This window comes from Solea solea, chromosome 12, assembly GCF_958295425.1.
Source record: "Solea solea chromosome 12, fSolSol10.1, whole genome shotgun sequence".
NCBI classification, from domain to species: Eukaryota; Metazoa; Chordata; class Actinopteri; order Pleuronectiformes; family Soleidae; genus Solea; species Solea solea.
In genome coordinates this window covers 19,771,091-19,789,535 of record NC_081145.1, presented here as the reverse complement: position 1 = coordinate 19,789,535, position 18,445 = coordinate 19,771,091, and the positions used below count along the sequence as shown (strand labels likewise).

At 38.1% G+C, this 18,445-nt stretch overlaps 1 protein-coding gene across 1 annotated transcript in view; it reads right to left on the bottom strand.

Moving 5' to 3' along the window:
• Nucleotides 1-18,445, bottom strand: part of LOC131470269 (copine-8-like) — a 49,923-nt gene that overhangs the window by 5,805 nt on the left and 25,673 nt on the right. The window contains exons 6-19 of the mRNA XM_058645982.1: nt 17,237-17,313; nt 15,069-15,132; nt 13,910-14,013; nt 13,145-13,249; nt 12,465-12,506; nt 11,694-11,769; nt 10,411-10,467; nt 9,626-9,687; nt 9,396-9,442; nt 7,665-7,846; nt 4,644-4,771; nt 3,344-3,446; nt 1,096-1,153; nt 305-378 (exon numbers count right to left, since the gene is read on the bottom strand). Coding sequence (XP_058501965.1) covers nt 305-378; nt 1,096-1,153; nt 3,344-3,446; nt 4,644-4,771; nt 7,665-7,846; nt 9,396-9,442; nt 9,626-9,687; nt 10,411-10,467; nt 11,694-11,769; nt 12,465-12,506; nt 13,145-13,249; nt 13,910-14,013; nt 15,069-15,132; nt 17,237-17,313 — 1,179 coding nt within the window. The remainder of the gene's footprint in view (nt 1-304; nt 379-1,095; nt 1,154-3,343; nt 3,447-4,643; nt 4,772-7,664; nt 7,847-9,395; nt 9,443-9,625; nt 9,688-10,410; nt 10,468-11,693; nt 11,770-12,464; nt 12,507-13,144; nt 13,250-13,909; nt 14,014-15,068; nt 15,133-17,236; nt 17,314-18,445) is intronic.

Below are 18,445 nucleotides of genomic sequence, written 5' to 3'. Positions count from 1 at the left end.
GAAAAGGAAGCAAGATTAACATGAGAGGAAACAAAGAGGAAATGCAGAGATGTGGGAAGGAGAGAAAGACTGAGGAACAAAGAATATACATGTTATATATAAACTTGGATATGAGAAAGTTAAAGAGTGAAAAGGACATAAAAGGGAAAAGAGACAGAAAAATGGCAGCCCGAGAACAAGAGCACAATAGGTCAAACACCACGGCCTTTTCCCATTCATTATAAATGCTACATTCTTCTGAAAACATTGTGCTGAAGGCAAAGCTTTACAGCCACTCAGCCATTTTCTTTAGCAGAACCTGTACCTGAACTATGTCCCTCTCTGCGTATCTTCCTTGGGACGAGATCCTCTCCTCATCTCCGTCCAGCTCGATCATTTCTGAAGGAGGAAGGCACATCAGTCAAACCATGTCAGGAGACTCAATGTGTCATTACAGCAGCTACAGCAAGCACACCAGTCACATGACTAGCAATTTAAGCAATATAATAATTTGCCAAAGCCACAAGCGTCCTACTGGGCTACATTGCGATTAAGTGTTGACTAAGCCAAATGTGGCATGAGTACAGAGAATGTGATTGGAAGCCATGTGAGCAAGTTGCACTTGGGAAAAATAGGGAAAACATACAATATATAACAGTCATTGCACACAATGCACAGTGGGACACAATGCGACCATGCACACAGACTTCCCAAACCACGATAATTGTTGATTCTTGTTGACTTTGCAGGCTAATTGCTCATCATGAGGGTGCTTGTTTTTATGGAGGACTACTCCAAAACATGAATGCCTTTGCAACAATACAGGAAAAAGGTGAGGAACGTGGCCCTTCATTAACAAAGGGAAGAAAACACCCCCTCTGCGCTGACAAAATAAGAATTTTCACATCCACTAAAGCCTGGATTTAGGGGAGGAGATGAAGGAAAAGTGAGGGGAAGGTGAATGGAGGAGAGAAGAAAAGAATCTGCACAGGGAAGAGCTAAACCATGTGGGAGGCGAGATAGGAGGCAGAAAGAAGGCGAAGGATTACGGCATGCAAATAAATACACACCTACACACACACACACACAAAAGCATGTGCACTTCACCCAGCTTACCATCAAATTCCGCTGGTCCAACACCGACTATTATAATTGACATGGGCAGAGATGCAGCCTACAAAGGGTGGAAAGAAGAACAGACAAATTAAACGCTGCGAAGAAGCTACAATTATTCTTTTCACCTTTTGCCATCTTAAACACTGCAGGCTGTCAGTGAAATACCCCCATGGATTATAGTCTGTACATTCAAAGGGCTTAGAAAAGGGGCTCAATAGACCAACACAGAATAAACCAGGTCCATCTGCCCTCAGTAGCCACTTTTATAAACCCTATATTCCAGCCAGCTCTGGAGTTCATTTCATGCATCTACGACTTTGTCTACATCCCTCAAAGCTCGATATCTTAAAAATGACTCAATATTTTTTTCCCTGCCCTGAGCTGCAGATGAACCGCCACCCTGCATCACAATATTGTTTATTAAATTCTCGCTGAGTGGGACGACAACGTGCAGTTTGAGTGACAAATGATTTTCCAATGTTTCATAACTTACTGTAGTCATTAGATGGACGCCAAAATTGAGAGATATGAGGGGCATGGATCCTCTGAAGACGAGTAAATAATTACTCTCCAATCTTGCTTTACAATAACATTGCATCATGAGGGCGAAGGGAGGGGAGGGTGGTGAGGCGATGCAGATCCAAATACACAAGCTCACCCTAAAATAGTTACACACATGAACTGTGATCATGGGGTTGCAGGGGAGTTACCAGACCTCTCTCTCTTCCCTCACTCCCGTCACAAGAGAAAATGAAAAAAAGGAGAGGGAGTGAGACATTAAAAGAGAAAGACACCTGATTGACTGTTTCTCATTATGCTCCCGTTCATATTGTCAGTTGGTATATTACAATTTCCCTTATTGGCTCAATCACTGCTGGATCTCCAGGGCTCTAGTAAATTAACCGCATGAATAAAGTCATCTAGTACATTCACTGCCGTTGCTGCTGATATTAACAATCATTTGGTAAACAACTGTATGACATTTTGAAAATGGTCTTTGAAACATAAGTTGTTTTTTTTTGACAAATGTCACTTTCCTGACGATCTGTGCACTCATGTGCATGTTGGTCTTAAAATGAGATGTGGACAGGAACACTGTCGGTGCATTACGGTGAAGGCAGCAGAAAGTAGGCTGGTTTACCATCTGTTTTTTCAGTTGATGAGACTCGGATCAGATTTATTTCAAGGCTGTGACCCCAGAGATAACTGATCACCGCATCCGTGCAACTTTAGTATGTGGTCCTAGATCAAATATATATATCGAATGTGTCCTTGTGACATGAATGAGTGAGCATGCCCTTAACAACTCAAAAACTCTAAGTTAAAGAAAGCCAAGTTAAGTTATGAAAGAAAGTACTTAGGGTAGGCAAAATAAGCTTTTCAGTCTATTTATTTATGTGCAGGATGCTGCAACTTCATTTATGAGAATGTGTGTTTAATGTGTGTCAACATAAATGTATGTGCATTTATTTGTGTGACCAAAATAAACTTACGAACATAATTGATCAGGCAAATTTCCATCCATCCATATTGTACCGGTTTAATCTCCACATGAGGGTGACGGGGGGTGCTATGACAAGTTTATGTTACTGAATTTCCCAAAGTGTAATCATTAAAGGCACATCTTATCTTACATACGTCCGAGTCTCACAAATTTGTTTTCTGTTACTGTTGACACATGCAAAAAGTTACGTCATGTTCAGATACAAGACACTTGTAGTTATGAATGTGAAACTTGAAATGTGATCTGTAAAGAATCACACCGAACAATGTGGCTGGTAATCTGAACATAGCCCGTTTGACTTTTACTCTGTTGCACATCCTGCATAATCCTCGTGCAGCAGTAATAATGAGCGGAACAGATTAATTACATGATCAGTTGTGGCAATAATCATACTGTAGGTGTTTAAACAAACCCGCTCCCTCTGGAGAGAAGTGCTCTCACTTACTTCCTGGCAAGGACCATAATAATAGCAATGTGTCAAGTTGCAAGTGCACTTGGCTTTTAAAAGGGAATGGGAGATGACACGCTGATTGGTTTATTGCATGTTACGCTCCTGTACAACCATGAATAATTAAGAGCCTCAGTACAAGCACTTTGAACCATGCACCTAACACAGTGATGTCTTTTTCCTCTGGTGTTAACATAGTAAAAAGTTAATTTGGGAATTCTGAATGGACTAAAAACACACTTGAAGCTCAGAAATATACACACATACAGAGGTAGAGTTTAAATGTGGTACTGTACATTGACTATAGACTCCTTGGTCTGTGCCATGTCTGTGATCACGCCGTCAGAGATAATGAGCAGGATGAAGTACTGAGAGCCGTCCGTCACTGCTGACGCATACCTGGCATGGAAAGACAGATCAGATGACAAATGAGCAAAAATTATAATTAAAAAAAAAAAACATTCATTTAATTTCAGTACTAAAATGTGCAATTTGCCCTTATATTGAGAACAAGTGGTCCAGTTAAAGCCTGGAGTCATTTTTAGGCTCAGTCTTGGCTTAGTTTTGGCATTAAAAAGCACAAAAAATGCTTACATGAGGAAGACTAATAATTATGTATTACGCGTTTTTTATGCCACCCAACCTGACACGGACAAACTCTGGAATTAAAGAGCGTTGGAAACATTTTGGCTAATTTAAGCACACTACTCAAAAATGTCTTATTTAACAGTCTTTTTAAAAAATTGTCATGCAGAAATGTTACATATTATATATTTAATCTTACACTTATTTTGAATAAGTCATATTACAAATGTTGATGTGATTTGACAAGACACACCATTAGAAATGTGATTCAATGTCATTGTACTCGGGTTTTAGTCTGATGCTCCACATGAGTGAGTGTTGCACAATGCAGCTATTCTCAGGCTGAGTGGGTGGATAGTACTCAGAGACAGAGAGAGAGAGAGAGATGGAATTTGAAAGTCTACAATGAAAGGTGGAGAGAGTGCTCGTTACAGTCGCATCTTCAAAATCATGAGCGGATCTGACAATAGAGGTCCGATTGAGGTCAGAAAATACTACAAACTAGACCTTTCATATCGGATGTTAGTAGAGTGAATTGACTGACATAAGCTCCTGTAAAAATGTTATTTTACTATGTTTGGGTCTTTAAAAATCCTCCAGTGAAAGCGTTTTACTTCACTGACCATGATGTGACATTTATTTACAGCAATGAGGATTCTCAGTTATGTTTAGTTTTTCTGCTCTTCGTGGCAAGCCATTAATCACATGCAGACCGGTAATCATCTGAAGGATAGTCACCACTGCATGTCTTCAAACCACCCCTGTAAATTTAGCTTGCACTCAGATGACACCAGTATGAGTACATGTATTTGAATCCCCCCCGCCTCTGCACACCAGATTACTGCACAGCGGCCCACACAAACTGCCACAATTTGAAAATATATCGATCTTACAGGAGTTTGCCCCTATAGTGCTGTACTTGTCGTCGCATTGTTGTCGAAAGCGGCGGTTGTGTGCATTTGCGTCTGCCCACGGGTTCCACATTTCTGGCTGTGATTATAGTGGACCTACCTGGCCACATGGTTAATAACAGGGGAGAAGTGGGTTGGTCCGTAGAGACGCACAGATTTGAGACTCTGGTAATAGGCCTCCATCACCCCCTCAATACCACTGCAGTAGGGGTTCTGTGGATTACCATTCTGCACAAAAACAGTAAGATCAAGAGTTGTTGAGTAGCAAAATAAAAAAACAAATACATTATGATACTTATTATGCATGAGGGTCCTTAGTATCCCATGCGATCTAAATCCAAACTGCACTTAAGGATATGTACATTTATGATTTTTATGAAATGATTTTAAGTTAAATGTAAATCTGCAGAACATCATTGTCTGATAATCCCCATGTCAGTAGATATAATATAAGAAGCTTGATATCAATTAAAGGTTGTGGATACAGTATATTAACCTTAAGATGGACGGTAAATTCTAATAAGACAACTCTGAATTTGATGAGTTTCATAAAAGGTTTTTAATTTCAGAAACTCTTAAAAACTCCACAGATGAAGCTTCCGCACTTTAGTATGTGCCGTCTTCAGCCACCATCGGGTAATCGTTAGTTTACATACAGTTTTGTCTTCATTGATTTAATGTCAGCAGGCCAATATTTAGAAAAATGTGTTAATTATATTCAAGGACAATTACAATAACTTGCTTCCATTACATTTGTTTGGCACACCTGGGACCTCCACACATTTTACAAACTATGTATCAAAGATAGAAATGTAATTAAATAGTTTTATGATTCTCCAAAACAGTGCAGCTAAAATGAATCATAAAAAACATCACCTGAAGGAGAAAAATATACAGTATTAGTTGATTTTATATGCCTCTCATTACATTTTATTGGCAAAAGTTCAGGATAACAGGATTACAGGCCTACTTAGACGCCACAAATTGGACACCTCATGGCCATAACATCAGCATCACATTCGTATATTATAAAGAAAAATATATTACCAAGTGTAATAGGCACTCTAAGGTTGCAAGCCCTTGAGGATACACAATCCAATCTTACAACAGAGCTATTACACATACTTTAGGAAAATGTTGGCAGTTACATTTTTCTGCTGCAGCATCTCAGTAAAGACTTTCCCTGAGGCCATTTCACATTTCAACTGTGCATTAGGAATGGACAACAAGAGAAACATTTAGGTAGAATCTATTCAAGTGAGATGCAATTTGTTTGCACAAGGTTACAACTGCACACGACTCACATCTACATTCAGTTCATGCACTGGCTTGATGTTTTGGTAAGTTTCTGTTTTAAAAAACAAAATAGTTGCAGTGTTTTGATTTTTCTGCAGCCCACAAATCCTTTGAGCAGAATTAAAATTGATGTCTGGTTGACTAGGTTTTATATGAAGCAGCAGCACAATGCATTATTTACACCACCCATATGTTCTGGGTGTTCTAATTATCTCGGCAAGAAACCATCTTGAGTCTTGACTGCTCGGTTGCCCACGAGTACAAACGATGCACATGAGACCCTTTTCCCGTGAATCTCACATAATTACAGATAATACGGATTCAGTGGTGGTCTTCTCCCACTGCAACGAACACAGCTGGAGCCTTCCTCCTGAGGAGCTGACAAGTCAAATCCTTAATGGTTACATTAATGCATATGTGCCCCATCTCGAGCTTTGGCACCTCAGGGGAGACGGTTACTAAACACTAAGCAGCTGTAATGGTTTCAACCACCTCTAGAGCAACATCTGAGTGGCAGAACAAGGAGAGGATAATAGGCAGCTGAGGAATGGTCAGGATGTCTACACACCCAAAGTCAAATGGATCAGACTCCAAGGATTAGCAGCACAATGGTCATTTTTTAAACCATTAATAACCTAAAAAAAAATTATAGAATCTTCATTAGCTCGGAACAAGCCATTCATGTCTTGATTGGGAGCTGGTGCTCTTGAACCACCAACACACTAGGTTATCTACAGTTGGTGGAAACATATTAAAAGATGTTTTACCCTTATTAATGTGGTGCACCCTTGATAAATTGCCATGGGAATAATATAACTCCTTATATGGACATGCTGGAAGTGTATAACGTCACATCTTCAGACTTTACAAAATAAGTTTTTACCATCTTCTTGTGTGATTAATTTTATATTGCATATTATTTTATCAACCAGGAGTAGTGATAATTGTGCAGAAATCACAAAATAGACATTTTTATTTTATTTTTTGTTCATAAAAATTAGCCTAGCAAACTTTGAACTGTGACATATTTCAAGATTAAAAACAAAATAAGAGATTGCCTAGATTGTAACGCACATTCTTATTGTATAGCCTCTGTATATACACGTTTTAACATAATGGAATGGAATGGGTTGGTGTTCAGGGTTAAATGGGTGAATGGTTGAATGCTGAATGAAGGGCAGAGATACTAATGAATTATCCACAATGGATATGATTCCCATATACATGAAAATTGTTTGTCCAGTTGGACTGTACACCGTATAGAATAAATAAATGAAAAGAGTGGAGGTTTCTGTGCCTGAAGGATTTGTTTACTGCCAGTGACTTAACAGCTCGTTTGGCTTTCATTTGTGAGCAGGTTGGTTGGCTGAATTTATTCATGTTTTTGGACAGCAGCATTCACCACCCACCAATAGACTGTTGCCTGTAATTGGTCCAGTGTGTATGGAAATGCCTGTTGGGAGGACGTGTGTGTTCCAATGTTCAATTATAACTTTGTTACATGTTTGCTTGAGAAACAAGTAAACAAGTCATGTAAGCTTTGACAGACGTGCTCCTCCAACAGGCACGGAAGCCTTTAAATTGATTAGTGCCAATAAAATGGATCCACTAGGATACAGTTGGATGAAGAGGGGGAGAGTCATCTTTTCCTTGGCTTTGTTTTAAGATAATTATACATTTTAAATATCACATGTTTACATGTTTTGCAAGATTGGATTCCATGGTGGATGAATAAATGATTTTAACCATGTTTAGAGTAAAGATTAATGATAATGAGGTTAAAGAGTTTGATGATGCCACGAATGAAACAAAGCTTTTTCCTCACCAGAGCAAATTCATGAGAAACCCGTCCGTCTGGGGGGAGCTTGGCACCAAATCCCAGAGCAGGAAACATCTTGTCACTGTCATAGTCCTGAATGATCTCTCCAACCGCCCGCAATGCCATCGCGTAGTCATTCAGCTGGTACGGGCTCATGTAATGTAGTGAAGTGGGCTGAGATGGGTTACCTGAGAATTATTCAACAAAACAAAATCAACAAAACACTGCCGGTTTTCCCTGTGCTGCGAGTCTTAAAACTCAGAAACTAGAACAGATAAAAATAAAGACATAAAAATGACTTCAAAAGAACTGGGACTACAATGGCACCATTAAAGATGCTGGTGTTAGTTATTATTAGTTCATCTTTAAATAAGACTTCAAGTCGATTCTTTTTTTCTTTTTTTTTTAAAATATATGGACTCGTTTTTTTTTTATTTCTTAAAAGAGAGTCGGTAATATATTCAAACAGCTGGGCTCAGTGGTTACAAGTAGATGTTGCTAAAAGCGAGAACAGTAAATAGTGCATTTGTCGGGGACTATTTTTAGCTGCAGATAAATACACGTATGGTGAGCTACAACAGCAGCAGGACAGTGCATGTGGGAGAGGAACCCAGTACAATAGTGTGCAGATTTGGTGTTTCCATAGTTATTTGATTGTTAAGAATAAGTGCAGAATAGCACAAGCATTATCTTTAATATGAAGCCAATGTGTTTGGACTGCTGTGTGGAGTGATGCATATGTAAATAGAGAGCTATCAGTCTGATTACATCTGTGTTTGAATGAAAAGAAAAACTAATGGAGCTAAAAGAAAAACTTCACACAACAAAAAAAAGGACAATTCCCATCTGTTCAGCCTGAAATGATTAATGTGAAGAAAAGCAATTTAAATCAGCCCAATATTGATGGTAACCACCATCAGCTAAGGTGTAACATTCTTCAGAGTCAAAGTCCTGATTATTTTAGCAAATTATGCAATGTCCCTTTGCTCTTGAAATGGCCTTTTCTTCAGAAAAAGTGCTTTGGTGTAATAATGTCTCAGTGCAGTGTATGAACAGAAGTCTTTACATGTTCACACAACTCATTTGCAGAATGAGTAAATGTTGTGAAAGCCTTGCAGAGCTGTGAGCTACACTATCAAGACTTCTGCTGTATATTAGACACATGTGTGGCTCTGTAGAAAGCACATGCATAACATTCTCTGACATGTATAACAATTTAAATCCGTCAGAGGGAAGAAAACACACTCCCAGTCAAACACATGCCCTGAGGAATTAAACAGCAGATGTCGGTTATGTGATCTTTCTTATCTCGCTCTATATTAGTTGAATTAAAATGTATATAAATGTTTAGAGCCATTAAAAGGAAAGCCACCCATCTTATCTGTGATGTTGCAATGAATTATTGTTATTATCATTCCTTTGTGAATTTAAAACATCCATCAACTGGGACAAAATGTCATTGGCACCTAAATGTTTATTTTGTTTAATGTAGTCGATGGAAAATGTAGTTTGTGGAAAATATTTGTAAGAAACATCAAACTGAGCACAAACATTAAAAGCAACAGATAATATTCAAATAGACTGTCCAACTGGATCAAAGGAGATGGTAGCGTAGCGATTAGAATAAGTAAAGATGGACTGATGAGGAATTTGTTAGGTCTCATCAAATTAAAATGAATCACTCAAGTTTTTTTTATCATGCACTGATACTGATAAAAGCAAAGCTTGAACACTTACCATTCGATGCCGTGAAATCAATCGCCACTGTGAAATTAATCTGGGTCCTACGAGAGAAAATAATCACGAGGAGTAAGGTGGAATCATCAGTCATGCCAGATTATACCAAAGCATGTTGCAAAGCATACAGCAACTAATCAGCGGGTTATCGACAGCAGTCCGTTTTCATATTGGATGCTGTCTTTTAATTGCAAAATAATCTTATATGCTGCCATTTACAGTGAACTTACCCGCCTCTGATGTAGTCCAGGAAGGAGAGCTCAGTGTCCACCAGGCAGGACAGGAGGGTGACCTGACATGTGGGAATTAAACAGTCAATTTTACAGTGACACCATCCTCACTTTGTTATTCTCATATAACATAGGAGGCGGGTGTAGATCAATAATTACACAGTTCATTCATGTGCTCTATTACCCAGATATGATCTAACTGTATCTAATCTAATTATATTCAAAGAGGGGCCCCGCTTGTTCGAGCGACAATAAATCTATGGGCTTTTTTTTTGCCAATTATCACTACACTGCAATTTGTTTGATGTACTTTACGATCCATCGTAATAATTTGTTTAACAGACTGAGTGCTGAGAACACATTTACATATTTTCTACTGCTGACTACAAGACAAACTAATGGACAATCTCAAAACTCACTAAAAGGCTTCTCTTAGGACTAAAACAGCATCCCTGCATTAATCCTGGTAGAATTGTGACATCAGAGAGAATGTTGGAAACAGAGCCACAGCAAGCCCTCAGTGGTTAATATTTTGCATATTTTCTGAGGTCTTTTTTGGATTAATCATTTAGATAATCCAATTGATAAAGTAAACATCATGTGCTGTCCCAAGCTTTAAAAAGGATCACTACAAACCTGGTATTAACACATTCCTTGACCATTGGGAGTGGGTATTACAAAGATTATTTCCCTTAAGTCGTTAACCTGCATCTTTGATATCATGATCAGTGATCACTATCTACTGGTTAATAAATAATAAACTCTTAAGCAGGCTGTCAACTCACCGTGCCTGAGTTTTGGTACTTTTTTTTCTTCTTTCCCTTTTTCTTTGGATTTAGAACCTGTGGAGAAACAAACACTATAAAATTAAAGTAAATCCTTGTTTTAATAAATTGTCCCGTAGAGAAATTTGTAACACCACATTTAGTTTGAACAGGAAATTACAGTTTAATGCTTCAGAGGGATCACAGCATGTATCAAAAGTGCTAATTCAATTTTCTTCATAAAAGATAATATTCAGAGTCAGCGCAAAGCTTGGCAAAATAGCAAAGTCAACATAAGAGTGAGAAAAAAGTGCCCTTCTTGTCTCCTCACTAAAGTGATTCAGACTGTGCTTCATAAGCACCTTTACTGACTGTTGACCTTCAGTGATTTATGGTTCAGACACAGCTGCTGCAGAAGTTCATGGAGGTGGACAAAGTACACTGAGCATGAGAGAATGGAAGAGTCTTCTAAAATAATCATGAGAGTTCTTTCATAATCAATGATGTATTCATTTGTGTCAAGCAAATCATAATACACTAGAAAACAAACGGCTATAGGTGAATTTATTTAGTGATGTGAAAGAAATGGCCCTCAAGTAGAACAAAATCATCTGCTTTAAGAAACAATTTCTTATAATAAAAGACATTAAAACTTAGAGACCATGTTGGGATGGGATCAGATACATTTTAATCATAACATATCAATGTTCCATCACATGAGTACAGTGTTACTTCTCATTGTTATCACAATATAACTACAAGTACTATTCATGGGTTGTACCGAGGGCTGAAAGATTTTAAAAATGCGATAATCAGAGGGAATGGAATTTTTTAATATAATTATTCTCATTTTCATTTGAATATCTGAATATCTTTAAAATGATTACTGTAATATTTGTGCAGATCTGTGAGAAACAAAGATGTTTTCTCCATTCTGTAGAATATGATGTGTATAGATCAGGACAATATTTTATCTAAAAATGGTAATTAGACATAATTTAGGCTTTCAGAAAATAATGCACCTCCTGCAATTTGAAAATTGCACTAGGTCATACAGCGATTTTGATAAAATTCCGATTAATTCTTCAGCCCTAGTTGTACCGTGCTTGTCATTTCATTTTGATCTCTTGAAGTATCTAAGCTGTAGTTAAACTAGTTGTCTCTTGCACAATAGACAATAAAAATAATTTCAGTCAGGTGCAAAATCGCAAAGACTCCTTTGCGATTTCAAATCAAAAAAAGAAGCACAGCTCGCACATGCACACTGTATGTGTGCGTGTGCATTTGTGTATGAAGAGAATCACCTCATAGATGTGGAACTGTGACTGGTTTCTTGACATTTCTCTGTAGCTGGTGCTGAACTCGCCGATGAAGTCGTGGCTGTGAACAGAGCATAGTCTGATAAAAAAAAAAACTCCACATTCTGTGTAACAATACTGTCGTGAAACAACTTTAGACAAAAGCAAAATAACCCATAATAACAGTAAAGCTGCCTGATCAAGAGCAAGTGATTGTTCAGTCCTTTGTCATATGAAGTGTTGCTCAAAGTACGGGAGAAATCAAGGAATGTCACCAACAAGCTCCTTGGTTACCAGGGGTGTAGGGCACAGCATCTAATTTCATGGAGATAATCAGTGTAGTTGGAATCAGGGTCAGGATTTAATGAGAACTTGAGGCAAAACGCCCTTGAAATGTCAAAAACAGCCTGTGAAATTAACAATGTCAAACTGCAACTGCAGGGGCAAACTGTGGCCCTTAATAGCGTGACTTCCCTCAGTCTGAATGATTAACACTGTCTCCATTTCGCCATGTGAAGTTATCTGTTCAGAACGTTTAAACCGTATTAATTCTTGATGTGGAGTGATGTGGTGATATTTCATCTACACCAACAGCAGGCAGTTGACATGCAATAACACTGACTACATTTTTGAAAAAGCTTTGTAGGACATACAGAAAGTAAAGTGTGGACATCACAATATCAAGCTCAGAGGTATTTAACACATTCAAACTACTCCGGGGCCTTGTGGGATGACTTATACAGCAGGACGTCAATAAAAAAAGCATGGTTGACTCACCCTCCATCTCTGTCCCAGTCATACACCTCCACCTTAATGCTCCTGCAGGGGAAGAGAAATAAAAGAGAGAGGAAGATTAAAAAAAAACCATCAACACTACTGATTTACAGTTGTTTTGCTTAAAAATCAGGCACATTCCCATGGAAGACCAGGGTCAATGTGATGATAATTTATTTTGATGTAATTATCAGTAAATCCTGGTGTAACATACAGACAACAGAAAAAGACTTAAAAAGCAAACAAACACAGAGGCACCATTACAAAGCCCAGTTTTCTGTCATAACCCAAGAAGCTATTATCTGAGGGAAAAGAAACAATAGGCATTCTGGCATTTTGTTTGTACTTGAACAAAGTCATCATAAATGTATAATATGCTCCATTACATACTGGCATTTGAATGCACCTGGGCCACAAGTATCAAATATCACAGATTACACCTTTTAAGACAAGGACATTATAGTTCTGAAATGCTATGCTGTGCCTGATGTCTGAGTAAATATGTAATTCTATGTAAACTCTTTGGTTTCTGGCTGTAAAACTAAATTAAATCATTTAATAGACTAACTGCTGTGTCACTGAGAATGTTCTGCACTTTTATAAACTCTGTAAAAGAACATCTTTTTTGGTTCAACTCGAGTTATCATCACCGTGAAAATGTTTCCTGCGGTATCTTACTGTACCTGTCATAGTCTCCGTTACACAGTGCTCTGACTGGAATTTTAAAAGCCTGCCAAACTGGATCCAGAGTGTTCTTCACCACTTCTGTTTTGTGGCAAATGGTATACCTGTGAAATATACATTTAATACTGTTAACAGATGGCAAATCATCTTCAAAATTCAAACAAAACCCTGTGTGTGGAAACATCTGTCCCAAGTATTTCTTAAACTTTGCTCTTGGCTGTTCATTTTAGGTGTGCGGCTCTTTGCTGCCATTATGTCCCAGGGCTGAACATTTAGGCTGCATCAGTAAATAGCCAGCTGCACAAATAGAGAATGTGTAAAGTGCGAGATACTGCAGTCGAATTTAATAAAAGCATCTGTGGAACAAAGCATTTGTGTACGCTGTGGCGTAAACAAACACACAGTTTTCACTTAACTCAATCTTACATATCCATTTCTCCAATTATTTTTCTCTTGTCAACGATGTCCTTTTAACTGTGCTCAGTTTTCCTCTCGCTGCCTCCTCCTGTTGATGGCTGGATGGCATTTGTCACATACTGTATACAGCACTGACCGTTACGTAACAGCACATCAGCGAGACCGTATATCCTGTGCATGTGTGCTTTTTTGAGCATGAGAAATTACACTAAGGACCTACATACATTTCAGGCATCTTTAGGTCCTATGTGTGTGCATCTGTGTGTGTAAAAATTAGAATAACACATTTGTTTACTGAGAAAATTGATGTCCATTGATAGCACAAGTGAAGCCGCACGTCAACTTACGATCCGTCTTCGTTGCTGCGGTAGAAGACGAGGAACGGATCAGATTTTCCAAAGAAGTCTTTCTTGTCCAGCTTGTTGCCACAAAACTGCAGCATCACGGACTCCTGAGAATGAGACAAGGGGACAAAATATTGAACTGTGCACCCACTACACAGCCTCAAGCCCCAAACAATGACCCACAGCTTTTAGAACAAGTACGGTTAAACAAAAGCTATAGAGCTGCAGATGTCACGTGACAAATATCACTGTGTTTATTAAGTCAAAAGATACGTTCTGGAGAATAAAAATCATCATTCCTCTATCAAAGAAAAGAATAGAACACATTTGTATTTGTGTTTAAATACTTCTCTTATCTTCCCTTTGCCCCAAAACTGAACAGAATTTAATCAAGCTAATCTGTCTTAATTCAATCCTCTCAAGACATGCGGATTCAATCTAAAATAGGTATCTAAATTTAAAATAATCTAAAACTCAAATGAATGATGTGCAGGCGAACACAATGGTGTGGTTCTTTTTGAAGCAAATTCTTCCATTTCCATGCAGGGAAATTAATAATTATAAGCTTGTGTCATTTAGCTTTGTATAATTAAACAGAACTAAATGGATAGTAACAGCTTTCCCCCCATTTTAATGGTTATTACCTGTGTTATATTTTGAAGGAACAAAAAACTGTGGCATTTACTGTTTTATGGTTGGACCTCACATAAAAAACTGTGCTTTCACACTCTGCATGAAGTTATGTGTCATCTACATGTGACCAAATTACCAAAATAGCCTTAGCTGTTTTGGTAACAATGTCAAACTGTCCACTGTGGTTTTAGCCGACAGCTTGCTCTCTTAATCTGATTGACAACTTGAGAAAATGTCAAATGAATGTGATGATGTATGTACAGTTAATGACACATAGGTGGGATTTATTGTTTGGTTTTCATATTATATGTGAATTCATTCGATTTTACTCGGTGTACCTGTATACTGTCTGGCTCTGTTAATAAATATCACATACATTTGGTGATTACATCATTTTGAGAACACATTTATGGTAATCCAACCAGATCTGGGTCAACAAAATCATGAGAAGGGTCAGACTCGTCACAGGAGAGGAAGTAGGACACTGGAACATGTGAATGTCTCCTACAGAGGAATCTAACACTCTTACCCTGCAGTTGCTCAGCTCCTCTGCTCTCACTATGATGGTGCCACATTTCTTCCCAGGGATCCCACTAAAAACAAGAGAGAGCATAATAGTTTAATTACATTCAAGTCGCCACATAAAAGGGTTAATGAAGAAGAGTTTCATGGAGTAAAAAATGTGTGTGATTTTAGCGTTTTAGTTATGGTCAATCAAAAATAAAAAATAAATGTTTTTGATACACTTTTTATCCTAGATTTAGGGCACAAAGATGATGAAGGGAAGCATTTGCATTAACCCTTTCATTTTAATACCTTCTGTTGTCTTTCACATAAATTGACCCACATTCAACCAAACATGGAGCTTTTGTACAACAAATTTCTCGGAGCAAATCTGCAGTAAAATGCTTTCTTCGTCACTAAGGAAACATTGTCAGTATTTGTGAAGTGCCTCCAAATGACTGCTTTGTACATTTGACTGAAGTTTTGTTTTTTCGAGGCAGCTGAATGAATGCAAACCTACACACACAAACAAGTACTAGATAAAAAAAGTGTCCAGTAAAAGGATAATAAAAACTACACATATGCATGGACTCATACACAGATGAATGACTGCAGGCTGAAGTGATTACATAACCCCATGACAGAAACACAGTCTTACATCATATTACTTGTGTGTCATTCTTCAGCAGACCCATTCAGCTCCAACTCCTGCCATACACACATTGACAGTCATGGATGTCCATGTCAGTCCATGACGCGCGCGCACGCACGCACGCACGCACGCACACACAATTGTAGGACAGAGGACGGGGGAGGTTCAGACGACTGATGGCTCGTTGCCTCAGGAGGAAAACAAAAGTAACAACAAACTGTTCTCTTCACTGAGCTCGAGAAGATGCTACAGTTCAGCTCAGCGTGTTGGGCGAGAGTTACAGTGTAGCTGAGATAATATAATACAGTGCAACCCTGTTTATCAGTGCGCTTCAACATACACGTACTGTGTCTTTTTAAAGCCTTTTGTGGACTTAATAGAATATGCATGTATTTATAAGCGTTTTACTTCTGTACTTCTGTTTTTGTTTGTGTTTCCTTATCTGTACTTTGAATTTTTGGTGGGGTTTTTTAAGGGATTGGAATCATGTCTGTCCAATACTACTTAAAATCACTGGATCGGATATCGGACAGATACAAATGTAGAATCCAATACAATCCAAAAATCCTATATATTGCATGCTTGCTGTAAAAAGTTTTTGTGTTGTTTTTGATATCGGTATCAGACAAAAAAAAGTGGTATTGTCCTAGATTTTGGGTTGCATTATAAGAGTTATGGCTCTAATAACAAACTGAAATGGAGAGATAGGGTTTCTCTCACCACTGCAGTCGTCATTGATTCCAAACATGGAGAGTATGTGAGAGAACACATGCAGAAAAGGAGGTTTACAAGCCAAGAGCAACCACACACAGAGCAGCACATGTGAGGTATTCCTTGAGCTGGCTGCATGTTACTCACCGCTTTATTATAGTGCTCAGAAAAAGAACCAAAAAAGATCAGCATTGTCAAAATAGTCACTAGTTAAAAGGTTTAATTTAGCTAATGGGTAAAAGTTGAAATAAACAGTTAATTGTGGTTTAAAACTGTTATAAACAAAATGACAAACACTTATTACACACAAACATTTCACCAACATGAGGTAAAATAATTAAGCAATACTATGTTTTATCCCTGCATTTACCCAGTGTATAAACAATATATTGAGCTATACTTTTATGTTGCTATTAGAGGAAAATCTCTGCATAACCCAATCAGAAACGTAGTCATTTAGTCAGAAAAAGTATCCCAGATTGTTGGTTCAGTTAAAGCTTCTTCATCAATGATGAACTGTCCATTTTCACTTCATGCCGTTTACCACCTCAACATGTTTACTGTCTGTCATTAGGCCTGCTGCTGTTTAACTCTCCATCTCATTTAGCTGATGGAGACAGTGTTCACTTTCATCAACATCATCATCGCCTGAAATCTAAGCATGAGCACAAACACCTTCTGTGTGGCACCTACAGTAACTCCCTGATTAGAAAATTTTAGTCTGCCAGCATTTTGCACTTTTCAGTTACCTCATTAAAATAGCGTTAGACATATCGTGTGAGCTTGTGTGCTCTCCTGTCGGTGCGTGTGTGCGAACATGTGCCACTTACATCAAAGGTTTTTCCAAGCGACTTCCAAGGGAGCCAACTATTTCACCCAGTGTGCAGAAGGCCTGGCCCAGGAAATCCTGCATGCAAGAAGACATGGATATGAAGCAGGTTAGGAAGAAAGACACTCATTAAGATTTTCTTCAATTTTGGCACAGAACACCAAAACGTCGTAAAATAATGATGCAGTAAGACAACTATTTTGACATTCCATTAATTAACCCTTTAACACCTAAGCCTCAAAATGTCTGTCTGGACTTTTAGACTTACTTTAACCAAAAAAAGGGCCAGAAAATGTCCTGTGAGTTAAGTGCTTTTGCCGATTTTTCCCAGAATAACTTTCAATATCTTGTAGTTATTTACAATTTACTGCTTCTTAAAATGGTGCATTAACAATTTAAAATGAAGAAAAATTAAAAACTTTATTTAGAAAAAAAACACTGTACACCATTGTACACAAACACGTTTAACGTGTGTTAAAATTTACATTTGAGCAGTATAAAACATTTAATAACATAACAATAAAATAACATTTGGTTGAGTCTTTGTCCAAAAACAGGCAGAAAATGGAAACTATGTACAGGCGTTCTTCCAACTCTCTCCTTTCTGGTGTCAAAGACGCTGATTCACCAGCTTCCTGCAACAGCACGAGTCAAATTACCATAATAACCACATGCTTTCAGAAACCACTGGAATTTTTCTGATAGCACAAACTGTCGCGTAAATACAGTGATGCAAAGTGCGCTTGTGCAAACGTGTCATCAGCAATATGCTCGGTGTTGGCTGTCACTTCAATTTGAGGGATCAAACATCATACAGGTCAATGGGGATATAGGTTGAAAAGAAGAGTAAGATGGTTGAACTCAAGGCTTAGTTAAGCTGCTACTAGTTGCTGCTTAACTAGCTGCTTAGCTGAGGACACAATAAAAAAAAAATCCCACCCTGGACAAACAGAAGGCTCTGAGGAGCAGAGCCTTAAATGCACCTAATGCTGTGAAATGTCTGATTTGTGTGTTAGTGCGTACAGTATGTGTTTAGAGTTTTCTTAACATATTTTATAGCAGCATACAGTATATTAGCTCTTGTTGCTCACTTGTTGCATCCAATTTCATTTATGCTTTTGCTGTATGTATTGCATGTTGACATCTAAACTATCAGGAGGAGAAACACAAAAAGGTACAAAGCCAAGAAATAAAGGGTGTTAAAATGTGT